This window comes from Bos grunniens, chromosome 7, assembly GCF_055505025.1.
Source record: "Bos grunniens cultivar Pamir isolate PY7600 chromosome 7, Bosgru_T2T1.0, whole genome shotgun sequence".
In the NCBI taxonomy this organism is placed as follows: Eukaryota; Metazoa; Chordata; class Mammalia; order Artiodactyla; family Bovidae; genus Bos; species Bos grunniens.
This window is the reverse complement of record NC_141171.1, coordinates 59,405,169-59,427,270: the sequence shown is the minus strand read 5'-3', so window position 1 is coordinate 59,427,270 and position 22,102 is coordinate 59,405,169. Positions and strand designations below refer to the sequence as shown.

The following is a 22,102-nucleotide window of genomic DNA, read 5'->3' as shown; positions in this document are numbered from 1 at the left end:
CCTTCTGTAAGGTCCAACTCTCACATCCATACGTAACTACTGGAAAAACCATAGCTTTGGTTGTACTAACCTTTGTCAGGAAAGTAATGTCTCTGCTTTTGAATATGCTCTCTAGGTTTGTCATAGCTTTTCTTCCAAAGAGCAAACATCTTTTATTTTCATGGCTATAGTTCACAATGATTTTGGAGCCCAAGAAAATAAAAGTTGTCACTGTTTTCACTTTTTCCCTTTGTCTTTGCTGTGAAGTGATGGAACTAGATGCCTTGGCCATAGCTTTTTGAATATTGAGTTTCAAGCTAGCTTTTTCCTCTATAACCCTCATCAAGTGGTCCTTTAGATCTTCTTCACTTCCTGCCATTAGAGTAGTATCATCTGAGATTGTTGATACTTCTCCTGGCAATCTTGATTCCAGCTTGTGATTCATCCAGCCTGGTATTTCACATGATGGACTCTGCATAGAAGTTATATAAGCTGGGTGGCAATATACAGCTTTGTCATACCCCTTTCCCAATTTTGAACCAGTCAGTTGTTCAATTGTTGCTTGTTGACTCACTTGCAGGTTTCTCAGGAAACAGGTAAGCTGGTCTGATACTCCATATCTTCCAGAATTTTCCACAGTTTGTTGTGATCCACACAGTCAAAGGCTTTATTGTAGTCAGTGAAACAAAAGTAGATATTTTTTCTGTAATTTCCTTGCTTTTCCCATGATCCAACGAATGTTGGCAATTTGATCTCTGGTTCCTCTGGCTCTTCTAAACCCAGTGTGTACATCTGAAAGTTCTTGGTTCATGTACTGTTGAAGCCTAACTTGAAAGTTTTGAACATAACCTTACTAATGTGGGAGATAAGCACAATTGTACAGTAGTTTGAACATTCTTTGGGATTGCCCTTCTTTGGGATTGGAATGAAAACTGACCTTTTCTATTCCTGTGGCCACTGCAGAGTTTTCCAAATTTTCTAACGTATTTAGTGCAGCACTTAATAGCATCATTTTTAAGGATTTTAAATAGCTCTCCATTTGCTTTGTTCATAGTAATGCTTCCTAAGGCCCACTTGACCTCACACTCCAGGGTGTCCAGCTCTAGGTGAGTGACCATACCACCATGGTTATCCAGATCTTTAAGACCTATTTTGTATAGTTCTTCTGTGTATTCTTGCCACCTCTTCTTAATCTCTTCTGTTTCTTTTAGGTCCTTACCATTTCTGTCCTTCATCATGCCCATCCTTGCATGACATATTCCCTTGATATCTCCAATTTTCTTGAAGAGATCTGTAGTCTTTCCTATTCTATTGTTTTCCTCTGTTTCTTTGCATTGTTCATTTAAGAAGGCGTTCTTATTTCTTCTTGCTATTCTCTGGAACTCTGCGTTCAGTTGAGTATATCTTTCCCTTTCTCCCTTGCCTTTTGCTCTTTTCTTTACTTAGCTATTTGTAAAGCCTCCTCAGACAATCACTTTGCCTTCTGGCATTTCTTTTTCTTTGGGATGGTTTTGGTCACTGCCTGGGTTGGGAAGATGAAGATCTCCTGGAGTAGGAAATGGAAACCCACTCCTGTATTCTTGCCTGGAAAATTCCATGGACAGAGGAGTCTGGCGGGCTACAGTCCACGGGGTCTCAAAGCATCTGACACAACTGAGCCACTAAGCACACAGCACAGCATCTTTATTCATGGAAGAGTACAAATCCCACATTTGACAAGAGTATAAGGTGTTTCTTTTTCCTAATTTTTCCTCAACCTAATTCATGCCCCGCCCCCCACAACCAGGCTCTTTACCTAAACATCAGATGCATCCCCCATTTTGGTTAGACCTTCTTCAATTATATACATGAAGAGTAACATCTATGTGCATAAGATATAATTGAGATTTTACAAACAGAAAAAAATGGTCTTAATGTTTTTAGTTAACATACTTTTATACATAAGAATAAAAGAAAAAAATCCCTCTGCCAGAAAACATTTCCTGAGTACCTACTGTGACTCAGGCTCTGTTCTCCATGCTTGGAATACAGTTATAAATGGGGATGATAAAGGAAAAAAAAATCTTGATTACAAAACTACATAGAGAAAACATTGACTATAAAGTCATGATTTAGGCTTAGCCTCTCTGACCGTATCACCAGAAATTTGCCCTCATATTCATCCCTCTTCAGTCACTGTTGCTTGCTTGCTGAACCTCGAACAAATCAGGTGTCCTTCAGACTAAAGGACTGTGTTCTAGCTTTTCCTTTTGCTGTTCCACAAGATACTTGTTTGGCCAACTCCCTCATCTCCATTTCTTCTAGTTAGAACTCTTCTAATCATCTGACTTAGTATTGCAATTGGCTACTGTCTCTGCTTAAGTACTACTATATTATTTATTTACTTATTATGATTATTTTTTGTCTGTTACCTCTTCCTGTGATATAAGCTTCATCAAGATAGGGGTTTTTTGTTTGTTTGTCTGTATGTTTTTTCCTTTCTTATCCCTATCCATAACTATATTTCAAGTATGGAGACCAGAAAGAGCCTCCTTCAGAGTAGGCACCCAGTAAATATTTGCTGGCAGAGGGATGATCATCTAGTAAATATATCTAGATCGGTCTTCTGTGTGAGTTCACCCAGGACGATGTTATCTGTAAATACATGCTATATTGAATTAGAGTACTCAAAGGGTAGGTTTTCAGCACTTCCAATTGGATGGCTCAGAATGAGATATTTATATATCTAGCTTGTCTTCCTGGGATTGAGCCAGCTATGTGGAGACGGAACTGGTTATCAAAAGAGCTATGTTTTAACCTTGGCTTTTCTACTAACTGGAGCTTTTTTCTTTGGCAGTATAAGTAAGCTTTCTCTGGGCCTTTAGATTTCTCACATTTCATCCAACTCTCTCATTCCATGATTAACATCAGTTAATTTCATTCCTTTACACAGTTTTAGAGACTTTGCATCTATTCATTATTTATTGAACATATATTCACTTCTTTCTTCTAGATCCTTTGATGTTGCTGGGAAGCCAAATAAAGTAGGTCTTTATGAAGTATCTATTATGTAATAATATAATTCATCATTCCCTAGAGATAAGAAAACTATGGTCCAGAGAGGATAAATGTTTTATTTTTATATAAAATATTTTTCCTGAAATTAGGAAGAAAATGTAATTTGTGATCTAAGACTTAAATCATAGATACTGTAAAATAATTATAGACATATGATCATCTCAGTAAAAATTCCTTCATGATTTACACTGATATTCCACGAATAAAGAGAAAGAAGGACATGGATGTATCTATGGCTGATTCTTGTTGATGTTTGACAGAAAACAACAAAATTCTGTAAAGCAATTATCCAATTAAAAAATGAAGTGGAAAAAACAAAAGAGGAGGGAGGGGGTTTTCCTAGGTTCCCATGGTGACCACTGCATGGTTGATTTCCATCAGAAAAACAGGTCTTTTTATCCAAGTTTATGCCAGGTCAGTATTCTATATTGTATCTGTAGGTTTTGTTTTATTTTTTTGGTGACAGATTATAAAAAGAAAAAAAAAACAGTGATTTTACAGAATTTACTTTATTGACAAGCGAATCAAGAAAAATGTATATGGAACATCCTAAGCTCAAGGTAGAGTAGAAGGTGTGTCTTTATAAATTGAAGGGATTCGCTAGAGAAAAGTAAAGTAAAAGCAGAGGCAAGTAAAGAAATACGAGAGAGCTGGCAAGTCAGCTCTCTGATTCAGCATTTTCAGCATTCTGGTTCTGCTTCAGCATTTTCCACGGTGCTTTAGGTTGATTTTCCCACCACTTTTCCTACAAAAAAGAAAGACAAATATATGCTCAGTGCAGTATCATTACTATCCATCACAGAGGTTGGAAAAAGGTTTAACTGTCATAGAATCAATTGATTCACAGGTATCCATGTCTATGATTAGGTTTTAGTTAAATGCACTTGGAGGTAACATCTCGCCTCATTGCAGAAAGTATGAATCTTAAACTTCAGAGTTTTACTAAGGTTTAGACCTTTCAGTTTTAACTGTTCATTATCTGAGAGTAAATATGTATACAGATGTAAAAATTGAGATATAATTGCAAAGAGACTATACTGTCATAGTTCTAACCTGATAGAAGATGTAAGAGGTTCAACCAAATATTCAGGCCTTTGACATTTTTTAGCAGACATGTTTTCAGGCCCTCTGAGTAATGTGGGCCCATTAAATCAAATCTCACCTTACCCTACTGCCCTTCTCCTGGGAAAATGTTGATATTGATATGTCAGATATATAGAAATATAGGCACATGTGTATTATCTATAGATTCAATATTTATTAATATCATTCTACATGCTTAGCCCTGTTATTGATAGGGATTTATATATTCCCTGTGCCTAGGAATTTTATGGGTTAATTAAGGAAAGTTAAGGAATTCATAGAAGAAACTCTAATACAAGAAAATGATGAGAGTGGTAGAAGACACTAGAAAGTGTGATCATTTTTATCTTGCTTAAATCCCCTGGCTTTTAGAGCAGTCAGTTAATCAAAAGATTGATTAATTGATGGAATAAATATTTATTAAATATAAAATACATTTCATCGGGAATCTAATAGTCAACTAAAATAATATAGACTAAAATCTATAGCACTTGTTCTGTTTTTTATAAACATGTAAACTCAATACATATTTTTCTTTGGTAGAATCTTCCTAATATAATTGGTAAAATTTGTATAGTCTGGGTAATAAAGGATAATCCTCTCTGTTGTTTATTGAAAGGCTGTTTTCATCAGAATGAATGGAACTTATTGTCTACAAAATATTATTTTTTATAAAATAAATATCAGAAAATAATTTGGATAATATTTTTATCGATAAAATTTCTCCTAAGTTTTTCATGTTTCTGATTTTGAGGAAATTTTTAACTTGACTACACTTCTAAAACTTTCTTCCATCTTTTCCAAAATTATAATAACAACAAACATAATTGTATGAAAATGATTGAAATTTTAATTAGAAATAAATGAAAAACTAAGAAAATGTATCAAAATGCTTAAAGACATAAAAAATTTTTTTTAAGTTACCTGAGTCAAAAATACTAACAAAGTGAAATACCTGAGATCATCTTTTCAGATAATTTAGAAACCTTCAGATAACTTTGGCGGGGGCTTGTTTTTGTTTCATTTGTTTTCAACTCATTTGCCTGAAGCTTATTACTTCAGTTTCTATGGATGGGTATGAGTAGAACTCTCTAGAATATCTCCAGGACAGTGTCATAATCTTATTCTGGAAGTTTGTGTTTGCAAGGTAGATTTGATGAATATGATACTTACATCACTGCCTTACAGAAGGCACATTTATTGCCATATGTCTGGCCATCAGAACCACAGTGGGGATTAGATTCCCGAGTACAGTAGACCTTGGGGTCCTTGAACTCACCACAGTCAACCTGGCAAAGTAAACGCAGTGACATTGATATTAGTGCATTCTGTCTAAGGGACTGTCCCTCAGATAAGTTGTGGACAGTAAACTTAAAATTATACATATTATTGTACATAGTTGTGGTGTAAAGTTTTCTAAGTAAAAATCACTTTCTTTTTCTAACTAGAATGTATTAAACATAATTAAGATTTTTTTCTTTAAAGAACACATGTCTATAGTCACTGTATTCAGGGGTATGTTAATGATATAAGGCAGGTGCTTATTTCTTACAGGAGGAGTGAGACAAATGCTATGGGTATGGTTTTATCCTCCAATGCTAATTTGTACCAATTGAGAGTAGTTTTGGGTCTTTAAATGGGGGGAAAAAAAACTGTATTGGGATTCCTTGGTTGTCCAGTGGTTAGGGCTCCACATTTCCCCTGCAGCAGATACAGGTTCGATTCCTGGTCTGGGAACTAAGATCTTACATGCTGTATGCCGCAGATGAAAAAACAAGAAAATTTGTATTAGTGTAACTACAAAAGCATTCCTCCTGAATTGCTTTAAAGATATGAATGGTCACTGCAAGACGCTCCCAGGTGTTATTTGATAACTGGTCAGTTTTCCCTGGCTGCTATATCAGTTTATTATCTCTTGAAAACAAAATTCTAATATCTTTACATTAACTTACTCTGTCCCAGAATCTGTAGAATTTGAACTTTTGTGCCTACTACAATAACTGAGTAATGACTGCCCTAAACTGTTCTGTTTTGAAGGATTCTGAGGTTGCATCTAGCCTTGGTGAGAAAACACGCTGTGACCAATTAATGATTATCATCATGGGCTCTAGAGACGGAATGATTATGCTACTAAGGTATCTCCTTAGTTATAGTGATATCTTGGAATTAGTCTGGAGTTTTAAGATTCTTTTCAATTCACTCTCAATTGAGTCAGTATTTGGTGTGCAGATAACATTTGAGCCATTTTATTCCAGAGAACAGGCAATATGCAGTAGGTAAAACTGAACTCCTTCAGATGGCAGCTGTGTGGAATGAAGTAACATTTAAACACGAATAGAGGGACCATATTTTACCCCATCATAGTTTTATTAAGATAATACTATCTTATGTTTATCAGTTGCTTCATAATCTCCAAACTGTCCCCACATGGATCAACTCCATCGTCTCACAGTAACGCAGAGATTCACATTGAACAATATAAAATGTATTAGCCAATTTACAGACATGAATATTGATCCTTAGGAAATTAAGTGGCTTACCAGTGCCATACAACCAGAAGCACTGAGACCGGTGCTTGAACATACTTTTCATGGCTGACCCAGAATTTCTGGCAATATACAGTTGTTGATTTCCAACAAATCTTCATTGAGAGAAATAAAGACCAACTGTCATGATATACCTTGACCTTGCTTATAGTCAGGCCATGTAGACTTTATTAGAGTAACTTCTTAGTGGACTGTATGGGCACAGGTAAGATGAATCATTTGTTTAAAGTATTAGCAAACCATTATATACTGACAAAGCCCCCTGAAACTTTGCATGAGGAGGTGCCCAGCAAAAAAGCCATACAACTGAGTTGTAAAAATATTATTACATATATCAGGTTTAAGGTATCCAACTCTTGAATATAACTTTTTGTTGAAATTTGGCATCTTGTACTGTTAAGATTGTGTAGTATGATCCTAACCAGTGATTTTCTTAGGGCTGGGTCAGACAGAAGATACCCAGGCTTCTTATTGTCCTACATATAGGCCCACTTTCTCCTCTGCTCTTACAGATAACTCCATCTTCTCATACCACTTTCAGGACAGTAATCTTTTCTTTAGGTCTCCAAATAGAAAATAAAAGCTGGAAAATCTTTAGGATATTATAAACCACAGAATGTGTGTGTGTGTTACTCACTCAGTCATGTCTGACTCTCTGTGACTACGTGGACTGTAGCCCTCTAGGCTTCTCTGTCCATTGGGTTTTCCAAGCAAGAATACTGGAGTGGATTGCCATTTCCTTCTCCAGGGAACTTCCTGACCCAGGGATCGAACCTGCCGCATTGCAGGCTGATTCTTTACTGTCTGAGCCACCAGGGAAACCATAGAATGTTAAAAACAACAACAACAACAACAAAAAACCAATGTATTTTGTATTTATGTCACTAAAGTACACATTTGCAGTTATGTGCGTGAGTCAAGAAAATTCTTTAAACCACAGAATCATCATGTTTTCTTTTATTTCACATAGAGCTAATGGGTAACTAGTATTTAGAGAACACAGGGCTTGGTGCTGGTGATATAAGAAGGAAGAAGTTATAAATATATCAGTAAGCTCACCATCTTATCTGCATTAGGGAATCAGAGAAGGGCAGGTAATTACAGCACCGTGTGTCATAAAGGCCACAATGGGACAAATACAGGCAATGTGGAAACTGAGAAAAAGGGCATCTCAGTCAGAGATAGGTGTCTCCCTACAGGTTCTAAGTGTTTTCATCGTCAACTTCTTTGCTGTAAACATCTTTGCCACAGACACTTTCATGGATAGCTAATTGACTATAAAGCAATTTTTCCATAAAAGATAAAATTACCAAAAATAAAAGAGAGACATTAATGAGAATATAATGAAATTTATTTTTCATAGCAAAATTAAAAAAACTTTATTGCAAAATATAGCATATTTGAATGTATTTAACGTGTGCAGATTCATGGCCATATTGCACAAATACCTAATTTAATTTTATGGGTTGTACCTAAGCAGGTGCCTTCAACATCTTTCATTCATAGTATTGTACCTTTTTCTGCTACTTTGTTTCCTCATTTGGCTTCACAGTTTTTTACTAAAATTTCTGCCTTCATTAAGAGTGGTATTGTTTTCCAAATACTAGGATACACATTTGTAACTATTTGTTTTACTTTGTAAAGCTTTTACACTGTTGTTTGTTCCTGCTGCTGCTGCTGCTAAGTTGCTTCAGTCCTGTCCGACTCTGTGAGACCCCATAGACGGCAGCCCACCAGGCTCCCCCGTCCCTGGGATTCTCCAGGCAAGAACACTGAGTGGGTTGCCATTTCTTTCTCCAATGCATGAAAGTGGAAAGTGAAAGTGAAGTCGCTCAGTCGTATCCGACTCTTAGCGACCCCATGGACTGCAGCCTACCAGGCTTCTCCATCCTTGGGATTTTCCAGGCCAGAGTTACTGGAGTGGGGTGCCATTTTCCTGGTGTAGTGCTAAATAAGTATTACCACCATATTTTCTGTCAAGCCCATATGTGAAGTTTTTATTAGCCATTATTTTAAAACTGCCAGGGTGCGCCTCACTATCCAGACCATTATAAGGGCCAAGATGTATATAATATAAAAATGGGAATACTGTATCAATGGAGAAATGAAACCAAACGGTCAACCAGTGAAAGCTGAAATACCAACCCAAGCCATCAACCGGTTTATCTTTTATGGCAAAATTGCCTTGCAGCTAACTAGTTACACAAGGGCTGAAACCCCTGTGGCAAAGATGTTTGCAACAAAGCGGCATATGGGGAAGATGCCAGATGTGGCCTCTCAGGTCAGGTAAGGAAAAGAAAAAAAAAGTCTCTTACTTGAAAGAGACGCCTCCTTAAGCCACCTTTCCTTGGCATCCAACCCTGTGATCTTGTGTTGCAGCCTCCTTTGTCCTTCAGAAAGCAACATGGAAGTGGCACTTGGGGAGATTCTTTGCTTTGAGAATTTCCAGATCCCTCCTCCCTCCCCAAACCCACCTGACCCTTCCATCACCCCTGGAAATAGGACTAGGAACAGCAAAGGATTTCAGTGAATAAAACCAAATCAACTAACTGGTATATTACCAAGCCTCCTTAAATTAACATAGGTACACGAATCTACATACTTGTAAATTGCAGTGGCTTCCCGTGATCCCTGAAGGTATCTCAGGAATCAAGTTATAGAACTTTTTCTGCCACTTGCCATTGGGCAGTTGTGTTATCTTGGACAAAGTACTCAACATCTGTGCCTCAATTTTCTTAACCAAAATTTTAAAAACAAATAAAAACCCAAAATACAGTTGCCATGCCTCATTCCCAGGGTTTTTATGACAATCAAATGTAGTCACCTTAAGAGTTGTAGAAAGTCAGTGTGGAATATTTGAAATAGTCCTGAAGGAGTAGTGTAGAAAATAAGCCTCTCATTGTAGGCCTGCACTAACTGTATCTCTCATCACATTCCGAAAGGCTCTAACTCATAAAGAATGCTAAGTGTCATGAGACTAGAAAATCCCTAAGGATGCTCCAGCTTTGATAATCCAAATTGTAGCTGTGACTTCTTACGGTGGAATAGCTTAGTAAAGCTAGGTCCTTAGTTCTTCAGTTTGGTGGGAGAAATAACAACTATTGTTCAAATGCTTCCTCCTTCATGTCTAAAGGATACTCTTCACTCACTTGTGAAAAAATGTAGCATGGTGACTAGGGACAGAAAAGAACCACCCTCAGAGAATTCCAGAGATTTGTTTTTTTTTTTTCAGTCACTCAGTTGTGTCTGCCTCTTTGCGACCCTATGGACTGCAACACACCAGGCTTCCCTATCCTTCACCATCTCCTGGAGCTTACTCAAATTCATGTCCATTGAGTCGGTGATGCCATCCAACTATCTCGTCCTCTGTTGTCCCCTTCTCCTCCTGCCTTCAATCTTTCCCAGCATCAGGGTCTTTTCCAGTGAGCCAGCTGTTCACATCAGGTGGCCAAAGGCTCAGAATGTGGTCTTTGCAGAATGCCTTTACAGAGCCAGCCAGAAATCCCTGCTCTGAGGCAGAGAGCCAGGCTGGTTGTTGTTATTGTTCAGTCACTGTCATGTCTGACTCTGCGACCCCAGAGCATGCCAGGCTCCTCTGTCTTCCACTATCTCCTGGAGTTGGCGAAAATTCGTCTCCATTGAGTCAATGATACTATCTAACCATCTCATCCTCTGCTTTCCTGTTTTCCTTTTTCCTTCAATCTTTCCCAACTTTAGGGTCTTTTCAAGTGAGTCGGTTCTTTGCATCAGTATTGGAGCTTCAGCAACAGTTCTTCCAATGAGTATTCGGGGTTTATTTCCTTTTGAATTGACTGTTGTGATCTCCTTGCAGTCCAAGAGACTCTGAAGAGTCTTCTCCAGCACCACAATTCAAAAGTGTCAGTTTTTCAGCACTCTGCCTTCTTTATAGTTTTGACTATACCGACCTTTGTCAGCAATGTGATGCCTCTGCTTTTTAACATGGTATCTAGGTTTGTCATAGCTTTCTTTCCAAGGAGCAAGCATCTTTTAATTTCATGGCTGTAGTCACCATCTGCAGTGATTTTGGAGTCTAAGAAAATAAAATCTGTCACTGCTTCCCCTTTTTTCCCTTCTATTTGCCATGAAGTTGATGGGACTGGATGCCATGATCTTAGTTTTTGGAATGTTGAGTTTCAATATTTTAATTCTTAAAAAAATTCAGTGAAAATTTGCAGACGCACACACTCCCTTAGGATGTAAGACTTCATTTCTTCTCTTTACTGAAAAATACTACCTTTGTGGGTAAATTAACCCCTTTCTTTCCCAGCTCCCTTAATACCAGTTTCCCTAACACCTCTCTAACTTGACTTCTACTTCCCCTGTTTTAATAGTGCTTCCACACAACCAAAGTGAAAGTGAAAGTGAAGTCACTCAGTCGTTTCTGACTCTTTGTGACCCCATGGACTGTAGCCTACAAAACTGCTCTCTAAATGACATCTTTCAGGACCCATTGGATATTTATAAAATGCTCATGACTTCTTTATATGTGCTATTCTTGACTACCCCCACCTTTAAAACTCCTTTCTGATTCATATATGTCAGTACCCCCAGTTTTCTAGCTATTTATTCTCTTTTTTTATTATCTTTTCTAGCTTCCTCCTGGGTACTAATTGTATACATTTTCAAGAAAACTTTATATATTTGATTTTCCCTGAGAACATGTATTTCCCCAGATGATACTAATGAGTCCTAGACTTTTTTTCTTGTCTTCAAAATTTCAATGTCTAGGGAGAAAATAATAGCAAATGAAGCAACAGACAAACAACTAATCTCAAAAATATAAAAGGAACTCCTACAGCTCAATTCCAGAAAATATAAATGACCCAATCAAAAAATGGGCCAAAGAACTAAATAGACATTTCTCCAAAGAAGACATACAGATGGCTAACAAACACATGAAAATATGCTCAACATCACTCATTATCAGAGAAATGCAAATCAAAACCACTATGAGGTACCATTTCACACCAGTCAGAATGGTTGCTATCCAAAAGTCTACAAGCAATAAATGCTGGAGAGGGTGTGGAGAAAAGGGAACCCTCTTACACTGTTGGTGGGAATGCAAACTAGTACAGCCCCTATGGAGAAGAGTGTGGAGATTCCTTTAAAAAACTGGAAATAGAACTGCCTTATGATCCAGCAATCCCACTGCTGGGCATACACACTGAGGAAACCAGAATTGAAAGAGACACATGTACCCCAATGTTCATCGCAGCACTGTTTATAATAGCCAGGACATGGAAGCAACCTAGATGTCCATCAGCAGGTGAATGGATAAGAAAGCTGTGGTACATATACACAATGGAGTATTACTCAGCCGTTAAAAAGAATACGTTTGAATCAGTTCTAATGAAGTGGATGAAACTGGAGCCTATTATACAGCGTGAAGTAAGCCAGAAAGAAAAACACCAATACAGTATACTAACACATATATATGGAATTTAGAAAGATGGTAACAATAACCCTGTATACGAGACAGCAAAAGAGACACTGATGTATAGAACAGTCTTCTGGACTCTGTGGGAGAGCGAGAGGGTGGGATGATTTGGGAGAATGGCATTGAAACATGTATAATATCATATATGAAACAAGTCGCCAGTCCAGGTTCGATGCACGATACTGGATGCTTGGGGCTGGTGCACTGGGACGACCTAGAGGGATGGTATGGGGAGGGAGGAGGGAGGAGGGTTCAGGATGGGGAACACATGTATACCTGTGGCAGATTCATTTCGATATATGGCAAAACCAATACAATATTGTAAAGTTAAATAAAATTTTATAAAAAAAACAAAATTTCAATGTCTAGTTTCTACTTGTCAGAAATATACAAGATACCTTTAGTCAACAGTTTGATTCATACTTAATATTCATTTATGTCCAAAATAGAACTCTTTATTTTTCCCTCTAAACGAGTTTTGCATTCTAATTTTTCCACTCTCCATCACTGCTGCTGCTGCTGCTAAGTCACTTCAATTGTGTCCCACTCTTTGCAACCCCATAGACAGCAGCCCACCAGGCTCCCCCGTCCCTGGGATTCTCCAGGCAAGAACACTGGAGTGGGTTGCCATTTCCTTCTCCAATGCATGAGAGTGAAAAGTGAAAGTGAATTTGCTCAGTTGTGTCTGACCCTCAGCAACCCCACGGACTGCAGCCTTCCAGGCTCCTCTGTCCATGGGATTTTCCAGGCAAGAGTACTGGAGTGGGGTGCCATTGCCTTCTCCACTCCATCAGAGCACCATTCTTCAAATCTGTCAACCTGCCCTCAGATTAAAACATCATCATTTCTATCCCTCAGGGATAGAAAGGGAACAAGTGTTCCCTTTCATGTATTTCTTTATCTTAAGCCTCTTCACTAATTTCAGATTTACTACCTATAGCCATCCTCAGCATTTCTGACCTGAAGCTTATATAATGAATTCTGCTCTCTTTGCCTCCATTTCCTTCAAGTTTCCAAATCCCTTCAACACACAGAGACAAGTTGTCTTACTTGAAACTACTCTTTCCATTACTTCTTTAGGATATAAGGCTAGTGAACACTATTCTGTATTTGTTCGATAATTACACTGCTCAAAGCACTTTCCCATAAAGTGCATAATTGCTTTCTGTTGCTGGTTAGAGGTAGCATGGCGCTATGGAAATATCCTGAAATGATGACCACACAGCTTTACTGCTATTGGTAAACTTGACTCAGTGAGGTCCTCTTTCTGAGGCCTTGGTTTTCCTCTGTAGCTAAGTTGTTGAGGCTGACTAACATCTCCAAATTGTATTAATGTTTAAGTATTCTGTCAGTATAATAGTTATAAGTGATTTCAAGGTTGTTAGGAAGCATGAACAACACCATTTTCTAGTCAAGAGCATTGTTTTACTAACTGTATTAAAATTTGCCATGTGTTTATCTTAAAATACAACAAAACTAAATTTAGGTATTCCTAAGACTATCATAAAAGAAAACATTTGCCTATCATTGTTTTTGAGGGATTTGTTAATCCCAGTCATAAATATTCATTTAAACATGTCTTTAAGTATATGGTTCCCAAATACACAGCCTGATAGAGAAAATAAGAAAAATTAAAGATAGTGTAGGAAGTGATTCTAATAAAAATTTATCCAGGTTAAATGGACTATCTGTATTCTGTGATTATGACTTTCAAGCATTTGTTATTAATATTATACTACAATTTCTGAAATGAAGGGTGGTGATGATAAATAATAGCTTTATCTTTGTTATTTTTATTTTACTATTTATGTTTTTTAATGTTCTTACTTGGGAAATTAAAGATTTGGTAGCATAGTAGTCATTTACATTTATGGGGAAATTTTTACAGGACCATGAATTCCAAAAGTCTTAGAACATACTTTTTGTTTAGCTCAAAAAATATTTTTGAAAGAATGAGAAACTTTTACAGATCTATAATTAAGACTGCTAGCTATAATCTTCCATAAGATGCTTCATAATGAAAGACTTCTTTGCAAGGAAAGAATGAGTTGGGTGTTGGAAAAAAACTGTTCTTCCTTTGTCTTGGCTGGATCAAAGTTAGGCAGACAACCTCCTAAGGTTAGCGTCAACTTCTTCTGCCTGGCTTTGGGACTGTCACCCCCTTTCCAGACTTGCAGAAGAGAGTGTAGCATTGATGTCATCCAAAAGGTGACAACTTCTTTGCCATTTATATTTGAATGGAAGAGAGACAGCAGTCTTGGTAAGGCATGTTTAGTTCCCACTGATTCAGATACCTCAGGCCAGAAGGGCTTTAGCGATCACTGAATCCAAGTCTTCATTTTAGGGATGTGGAAACAAAGGCAATGAGAAGGGAAAGAGACATCCTTCAAATTACACAGGCAGTAAATATTCAAACTGGGACTCATCTGTATTGTCTCCAACATACTGGAGCACTCCAAAATCAGTGCATTCCAGTGCTACATTCCTAGAATATAGATCCAAAGCCTCCTATCTGGGATTATTATTCAGTAAGTCTGGCCTAGTCTCTGAGGATCTACATGTTGAGTGAACATCCCCAGGGATCCTAAAGCAAGCAGAATATAAGACGTAGGCTCATCTAAAGGAATAGAATCAGTAGAATATTTTAAATGAACATTAGAAACCACTAAAAATCTGTGAAACATTAAAGATCTGGGAAATAAGAGCCCAAAGATGGGAAGTAACTTTTGTGTTAATGAGAAAACCAGGATTAAAGTCTATATTGTAAAAACCTATGTGTAATGGTCTTAATCATATACCTACCTAATAAGGTATAAAATATATTGGCTGGATCTTATGTCTTATTATTGTTTGCTTCTTTTGATATATAATATAGACTGTACTAACATAACTATTTAAATATAAGAAGAAATCAACTTTAAGATGTACAATTATGTATATCAGTATAAACACACATATGCACACACAAGTGTGCATGCGCGCACACACACACACACACACACACACAGGCAGGCAGTTGTAAGGTGTCATTCACTGCAAGATACATCCCAATGTCTGAGATACTAAAATTTGGGAGGAAAATGTCTTACACGATGTAGTAGATATATTAAAGTTGGAAAATGTTTTTCAGCTTCTTTGCCAACTCCTGATTAGTTGGCAGTAGTGTCTGGAAACTTGATGCCCAGGGTTCTTGGGCACAGCAAGGCAAACAACAACCAGTGCCAAGGTCAAGTATCACTGTTCACTATGGACATACGGGTGTGATTGGCAGGGCACATACCTCTTGTTTGTGTTGTCTATTTCATAGCTAGGACAAAAAAACTAGTAAAAAGTTGGTGGATTAATTTGTAACGTACCAGTCCAAACAATAAAGATAATTTGTGCCCTTTCCACTTTTTAACCCAAATTGTATTTAAATTTGATTGAACCAGTCTGTGTCTACTCACTGCAGAACACTACACAAATTGTCTACTCTTGGTTGCCTTCTAAAAAGAAAATAATAATCTCTCTTCTAACTCTTTCAGAAGATCGTTATTAATCAATAACTAATCCTTTCATAGTTTATGTAACTACACATAGTTTACCACATGATCCCACATAGTTTATGTAATTTAAATCTGATTCTGTGAGGTAAATGGTAATATCCCTTTTCAGTAGGTGTGGAAATTGTAGCTCAGAAAAGCTGAGTAACTTGCCCAAGATTACACAATGGAATCAGTGAAAGAGCATGAGTGTTACCACAAATTCATTCTCTTTTTATTTATATTCATTTAATTTTAACAAAATCTGAGAGTGGGTGTCTAGGCCCTTTTAAACTGAAACCAGTATTCTCATAAAGAGATTGTAGTTAGAAAACTAAGAACTTCTGTTGTTTTCTGCATCTGTCCTGCTTGTCCATTTCTTTGCTCTTTTACCCATAGACAGACCTCATTGGTCAGGGAGTACCAGCTAAGAGCCACCCACCCAGGTCAGAAGAATAAATAAAATTATATACACCGACCTGAGGTCCTTGACCGAAGACACCTGGGGAAAAAAAAAAAAAGAAAGAAAAAAAAGCATGAAATCCAAACACTGTAATTTTTGAATGTGCAAAAAAGTGGGATTTATAATATTAGGTAATCCCAAAGCCTAAAATGATACTTGTACTTGGTTCTTGGTTATCTCAATAAGTCATGGTTTGGTTACTTTACATTTTTATACCTGTTGTCCTCTTAGGGAACAGTAGAAACTTGGAAAGTGATGTGTGGATATGGACCATGATGGTGTAATATTTCTGGGAGGTTGGGGTGGAGTGAGAAAAATAGTTTAAGCATCTGGAGATTCATCTTACTGTCTTGGCTCCGTCACTCATTTACTGTGGAAATGATTTATCATCTCTGGCCTCACTTTGGAGAAGTTGGGTTGGAAAGTTGACTCTAACTCTGCCATTCCCAAGTTTACTGCTTCTGGTCCCTCCCCAAAGCATTTGTGTCGGGAAATTGAAGGTAGGGATTGGATTTGCTGTCTGTTCTTTGAGCCTGAAATTGTTCTTATGCCTTCTGTGTTCAGCTTTAAAACCTCAGCTCAAATTTAGACTGGCAAGAACAAACTTATTTTCTATGACTCATTTTTCCTGCTACATCTCTCTATATTCCTGAAAGATCGTATTTCAAAAGTACAATCTTGCTTCTCTCTCTTTCCTTCCATCTTTATGATTAAATATGTGATTTTAGGTTGTGACTAATTAGCACAGTGGTTTAAAAATGCTATAATAATAAAAGTCTTAGGTTCAGTCCTGGTATGAGCTGCTGAATTTTGATCTCTGGCCTTGTCTGTAGAACTCCTAATACTAGCAGTACCCCCTTACATATAAGTCCACAGCCACCTCAAAGGCAGGAAGGGTGGCAAGTATTTATGGGAAGACAACTGGAAATACCTCAAAGTACATTCTCTGTTAATGGGGATAAGGAGAGAATAAAGCTTTTAAATTTGAAAGAAAGTTAGTGATGAACTACTGTAGTGATTACCAACCACGTTGAAATGATATGACTGATTATTAAATATATAGACTCCCAGGACAACCACTTGAAAAATTCCATTATATGAGACCAAATAGGGTCTGGAAGTCCATAGTTTTTGTTAACTACTCCCAAATAATTGTTTTGACCAGGGAGGGCTCACTGTTAAAATTTTCAGCCATTTTTCCACTGTACAAATCACCGTCTTACATGTAGGAAATGTCAAAGTGGAAGTTGCTGCTGCTGCTGCTAAGTCTGACTGAGCCAAACTAGTACTTTTATTTTTAAAATTTAGTGATGGCAATATTAATAGACATTTTTCAAACACTTACTATGTTCCATTATGTTAAACGTTTTATGTACATTTTCTCATTTAACTCCCCAGGGCTAGTCCTTTTATATCCACATTTTACAGATGAGGAAAATGAGACTCAGAAAGGTGACACAGCTACAAAATGGAAATGCCAGAACTGAAATTCATTCCTCTTGGTCTCAACATTAAGGCTCCTGGGCACTGTGCCTTCCCAAATGTCATCATGCCTATCAGGGACCTTGTTCTGGTATTAGTATTTGTTTGTATTAGTCACCCAGATCCAATTAGCCTTTGTAAAAAGAAAAAATAAATTATTAATTATTTAGACAGTCTTTGCAAGTAGGTTTTAATATAGTCAAATCTGTTTGTACACCATTTCAGCACTTGACTGATCCACTTACTTGAGTTACTTGGCTTTACTAGTCAGAATTACTTCATAATATTACAGAAACCCTTTATTCATTTTTTTATGATTCTGAATATATTTGCTTATGAAAATATTATCAGCTCCCTGTGAACAATGACTTCTTCATCTGCTCAATTTCATTGAAAAACTGTTGTTTTTACACATTTGGGCATCTACAGTCTCTGATAGCAGCCAAATTCAACTACTTTTATCACAGAAAATGATACACCAGATCTGCAGATTCCTAGGACTCAGTCTCAAGTCCAGCATTCTAAGAATGAAAGACTCTCTCAGAGAACTGACCTATTTCTTTAGTTGACACAGGCTAGTGGTGGATGTGATGAACCTAGGTTTTGTGTCCAGAGACTCTAGTGTGTATTTTGTCCACTACAAAGGCACAGAGTAGAATAATAAAGAAAGAAAAAAATAGATGCAGTGGCCTTGTTCATTCACATGGATGATGGTATGATGAAAGGCATCAGACTGAAGTACAGTTGTCCTTTGAATAATCAGAATTGGTAGAATATATGACTGCTGCTCATTAATGTGGCCAAAGATACTCCCCTACTTCAAGAGTTGTTTAGTTCACCAATAACATATGTTTATGAATTCTAAGGTTCGATGATTTTTTTCTGAAGGATTCTCTGAGTTTCCTGTTTTCTGCTTGTTTCAGTTTCAGTTATTTGAGTCCTAATTATAAGAATAATGAGAACTGAAAAGCTTAGCTTTGTCTTGGAAAGCCAAGCTAATATTTAAAATAGTTATCAATTCTCCATACTGTTCCTTTGGAACAGACACCTGTGACGTCTAGAAGACCTAGATTCAAATTCCAAATTCTGCTTACTAGTTCAGTTCAGTCGCTCAGTCTTGTCTGACTCTTTGCGACGCCATGAACCATGGTATGACAGGCTTCCCTGTCCATCACTGACTCCTGGAGCTTGCTCAAACTCAGTTACAAGTCCTTAAAATTTTCTTAACTGTTTTGTGCTACAGTTTTCTTATATATGGAATGTGTCTATGAATACCTTGTTATGTGTGTTGCAGATAATGCATAAAAGCCCTGAGTACCTGCCTAGAATATAGTGTATGCTCAACAGATGAAAGTTATTTCTATCATTATTACCATCACCCATTTTCATTATTGCAGTCATTATGATAATCTCTCAGAATTGATATTTTGTATTAAAATTATTAGGATTTTGAAATATGGTGGACAAATACACTTGTTGTTTCCAGTTCAATGTAAGTATTGGATTTTAACTTTAAGGAAAAAAAAAAAACTCACCTGAGAAAAAGCAGAAAAGAGCCAGGGAGAGGAGCAGAAAGACACCTGATGTTTTCATGGTGCCAGTTAGCTCACTCAGATCAAGGCTGCTTTGTCCAGCTCAGGTTCTCTTTCAAGACACTTCCGAGAGCTCTGAAACACACACTGAGACATATATATAGACATGATAAAGGGAACTGGGATCTCCACCTTCTTTATAAACTCACATTCTGAAACCATCTGCAGTCCTATATAAGCATTTATTGGAACCTGTCACCAATTCAAAGAAATGCTTCATGCTCCCCATCAATCTTAAAAATTAGAACAATTATATGAGTCGTACCTTAGATCTTACCCTTAGATCTTACCTTAGATCTTATTAATAGAGGATGTCATTTTCCACCAGTAATCTGTGTTTTCCTAGCCTTCAATACATCCTCCCTACCCTTCCCTTTAAGGTTTCACTGTATGAAAGGGATGACTCACTGGTGGAGCCCCACTTGATGCTGTGTCTCTTTCAGACAGGTCCTGCATGTCTGTGATCCCAATGAGTCACCACCACCAGGGAATGGAATCTCGGGTGTAACTTGGCTTTTCAGACTCCACATCATCCAAGATGTACCTAAAAGAGGTGGGTCATCTACATAGTCACCAGAGCTGCATGAGAAAAATTATTTTCCAGGCTGAAATACAACTGTTATTTGAAAAAAATCTTAATGTGAGTCCAATGCCAGTGATTTTCAGTTGATTCAGAATGAGCAGGGAGTAATGTGTGTGTTTTATTTGTAAAGGATATTTTAATAGTTACTATATTGAGGAATATTTGAAATTAGAAATATTTAATATTTCTTTTTTTTAAAAGTAAACTGGTGCAGGCTTCTTTTAATTTCATGGCTGCGGTCACTGTCCTCAGTGATTTTGGAGCCCGAGAAAATAGTCTGTCCACTGTTTCCATTGTTTCCCGTCTATGTGCCATGACATGATGGGACCAGATGCCAAGATCTTAGTTTTCTGAATATTGAGTTTTAAGCCAGCTTTTTCACTCCTCTTTCACCTTCATCAGGAGGATCTTTAATTCTTCTTTGCTTTCTGCCATTAAAATGGTATCATCTGCGTATGTAAAGTTATTGATATTTCTCCTGGCAATCTTCATTCAGCCTGGCATTTTTGCATGATGTACTCTGTATAAGTTAAATAAACAGGGTGACAGTATAGAACCTTGATGTACTCCTTTCCCAATTTTAAAGCAGTCCATTATTACATGTCTGGTTCTAACTGTTGCTTCTTGACCAGTAAACAAGTTTCTGAGAAGGCAGGTAAGGTAGTTTGTTATTGTAGTCTCTTTCAGAATTTTCCAGTTTGTTATGATCCACACAGTCAAAGGCTTTAGCGTCATCAATGAAGCAGATTTTTTTTTTTTTAATTCCCTTGCTTGTTCTGTGATCCAGTGGATGTTGGCAATTTGATCTCTGGTTCCTCTGTCTGTTCTAAATCCAGCTTGTACATCTGGAAGTTCTCAGTTCACATACTGTTAAAGCCTAGCTTGAAGGATTTTGAGCATTACTTTGCTAGCATGTTAAATTAATGCAAATGTGTGGTAGTTTGAGCATTCTTTGGCATTGCCCTTCTTTGGGATTGGAATGAAAAATGACCAGTGACCACTGCTGAGTTTTCCAAATTTGCTGGCATATCGAGTGCAGCACTTTAACATCATCATCTTTTAGGATTTGAAATAGCTTAGCTAGAATTCCGTCACTTCTACTGGCTTTGTCCATAGTAAGGCTTCCTAAGGCCCACTTGACTTCACACTCCAGGTTGTCTGGCTCTAGGTGAGTGGTCACACCATTGTGGTTATCCAGATCATTAAGACTTTTTTTTTTTATAATTCTTCTGTGTATTCTTGCCATGTCTTCTTAATATCTTCTGCTTCTGTTAGGTCCATACTGTTTCTGTCCTTTATTAAGCCCATCTTTGCATGAAATGTTCCCTTGGTATCTCTTAATTTTCTTGAAGAAAATTTCTTCTAAGGTGTTCTTGCCCATAGTAGTATATATAATGGTCATCTGAATTAAATTGTCCCATTCCCATCCATTTTAGTTCCCTGATTCCTAAAATGTTGATGTTCACTCTTGCCATCTCCTGTTTGATCACATCCAATTTTCCTTGATTCATGGACCTAACTTTCCATTTTCCTTTCCATTTACCTCTACAATATATACAATGCAATATATACCTCTTCCAAAATAAGCTCTCCATAGTTTCTCATTTATTTCCATCACATTCCTATTTTCCTGCCTTAACTCATGATATTGCCTTTGCCTGGGATTTCTTTTCTTTAATCACATGTCTAAATTCTATATATCAGACAATGGCAAGTCCAGATTACTGTATTCTTCATAGAACATTTCTTAATCTTCTAAGGAATGTATCCTAAACTAGTACCATGAAGATCAATTCTGGCTTGTTTATGTGTTTTATTTGACCCACACAATGTTTTTTAAATGTCTTAATAATAGTCCACAGTGGTAAAGAATCCGCCTGTCAAGCAGGAGACATGAGAGACGCTAATTCAGTATTTGGGTTGGGAAGATCCTCTGGAGCAGGAAATGGTGACACAGTCCAGTATTCTTGCCTGGGAGATCCCATGGACAGAGGAGTGTGGTGGGCTACAGTCCGCATGGTCACAACAAGTTGGACATGACTGAGCACCACCACAAGAATAACAGTCTTGTTATTAAATATTCAAAAATATTTACATTTTGAATATTTAACAGGAAATAAAAATAAACCACAAGTTTTTATGTTTTGTTTTGTTTTGTTTTGTTTTAGTATTTGAGGCCTTCATTGTATGGCAAAAGTCAGCTAAAATTTAGTGCTAACTGCCTCATTCAAATGTGTCCTTTACTTGTTGCTGACACTAGAAGGCATTTGAGTTTGAGAATGTCACTGTCTCACACTAATAATACTTAATTCTTCATAATTCTCATGACCTGTGTCTC

General features: G+C 37.2%; 1 protein-coding gene and 1 long non-coding RNA gene across 13 annotated transcripts in view; one reads left to right on the top strand and one right to left on the bottom strand.

Annotated features, from left to right (window-relative positions):
* The window catches only part of LOC147369625 (uncharacterized), a 151,551-nt gene that overhangs the window by 44,851 nt on the left and 84,598 nt on the right, over positions 1-22,102 (top strand). For 10 of the 11 annotated variants that reach the window (XR_015167654.1, XR_015167659.1, XR_015167651.1 and 7 more), the window contains one exon: positions 19,625-19,734. This is a non-coding gene — a long non-coding RNA (uncharacterized LOC147369625). Of the gene's footprint in view, positions 1-19,624; positions 19,735-21,619; positions 21,748-22,102 lie in introns of those variants that run through there. The other variant, XR_015167661.1, reaches the window with a different exon arrangement.
* On the bottom strand, positions 3,530-19,314 carry LOC147369629 (serine protease inhibitor Kazal-type 6). 2 transcript variants are annotated; one of them, XM_086412272.1, is made up of 5 exons: positions 19,125-19,314; positions 16,124-16,146; positions 8,981-9,055; positions 5,293-5,408; positions 3,530-3,781 (listed from the first exon to the last, which is right to left on the bottom strand). In XM_086412272.1, the coding sequence occupies exons 1-5, from the start codon at positions 19,180-19,182 to the stop codon at positions 3,736-3,738; spliced, it is 318 nt and encodes a 105-aa protein (XP_086268398.1). In that variant the 5' UTR covers positions 19,183-19,314; the 3' UTR covers positions 3,530-3,735. The 2 variants fall into 2 exon arrangements, with proteins under 2 accessions (XP_086268398.1, XP_086268399.1); XM_086412273.1 differs by lacking the exon at positions 8,981-9,055 and having other exon boundaries at positions 19,125-19,306.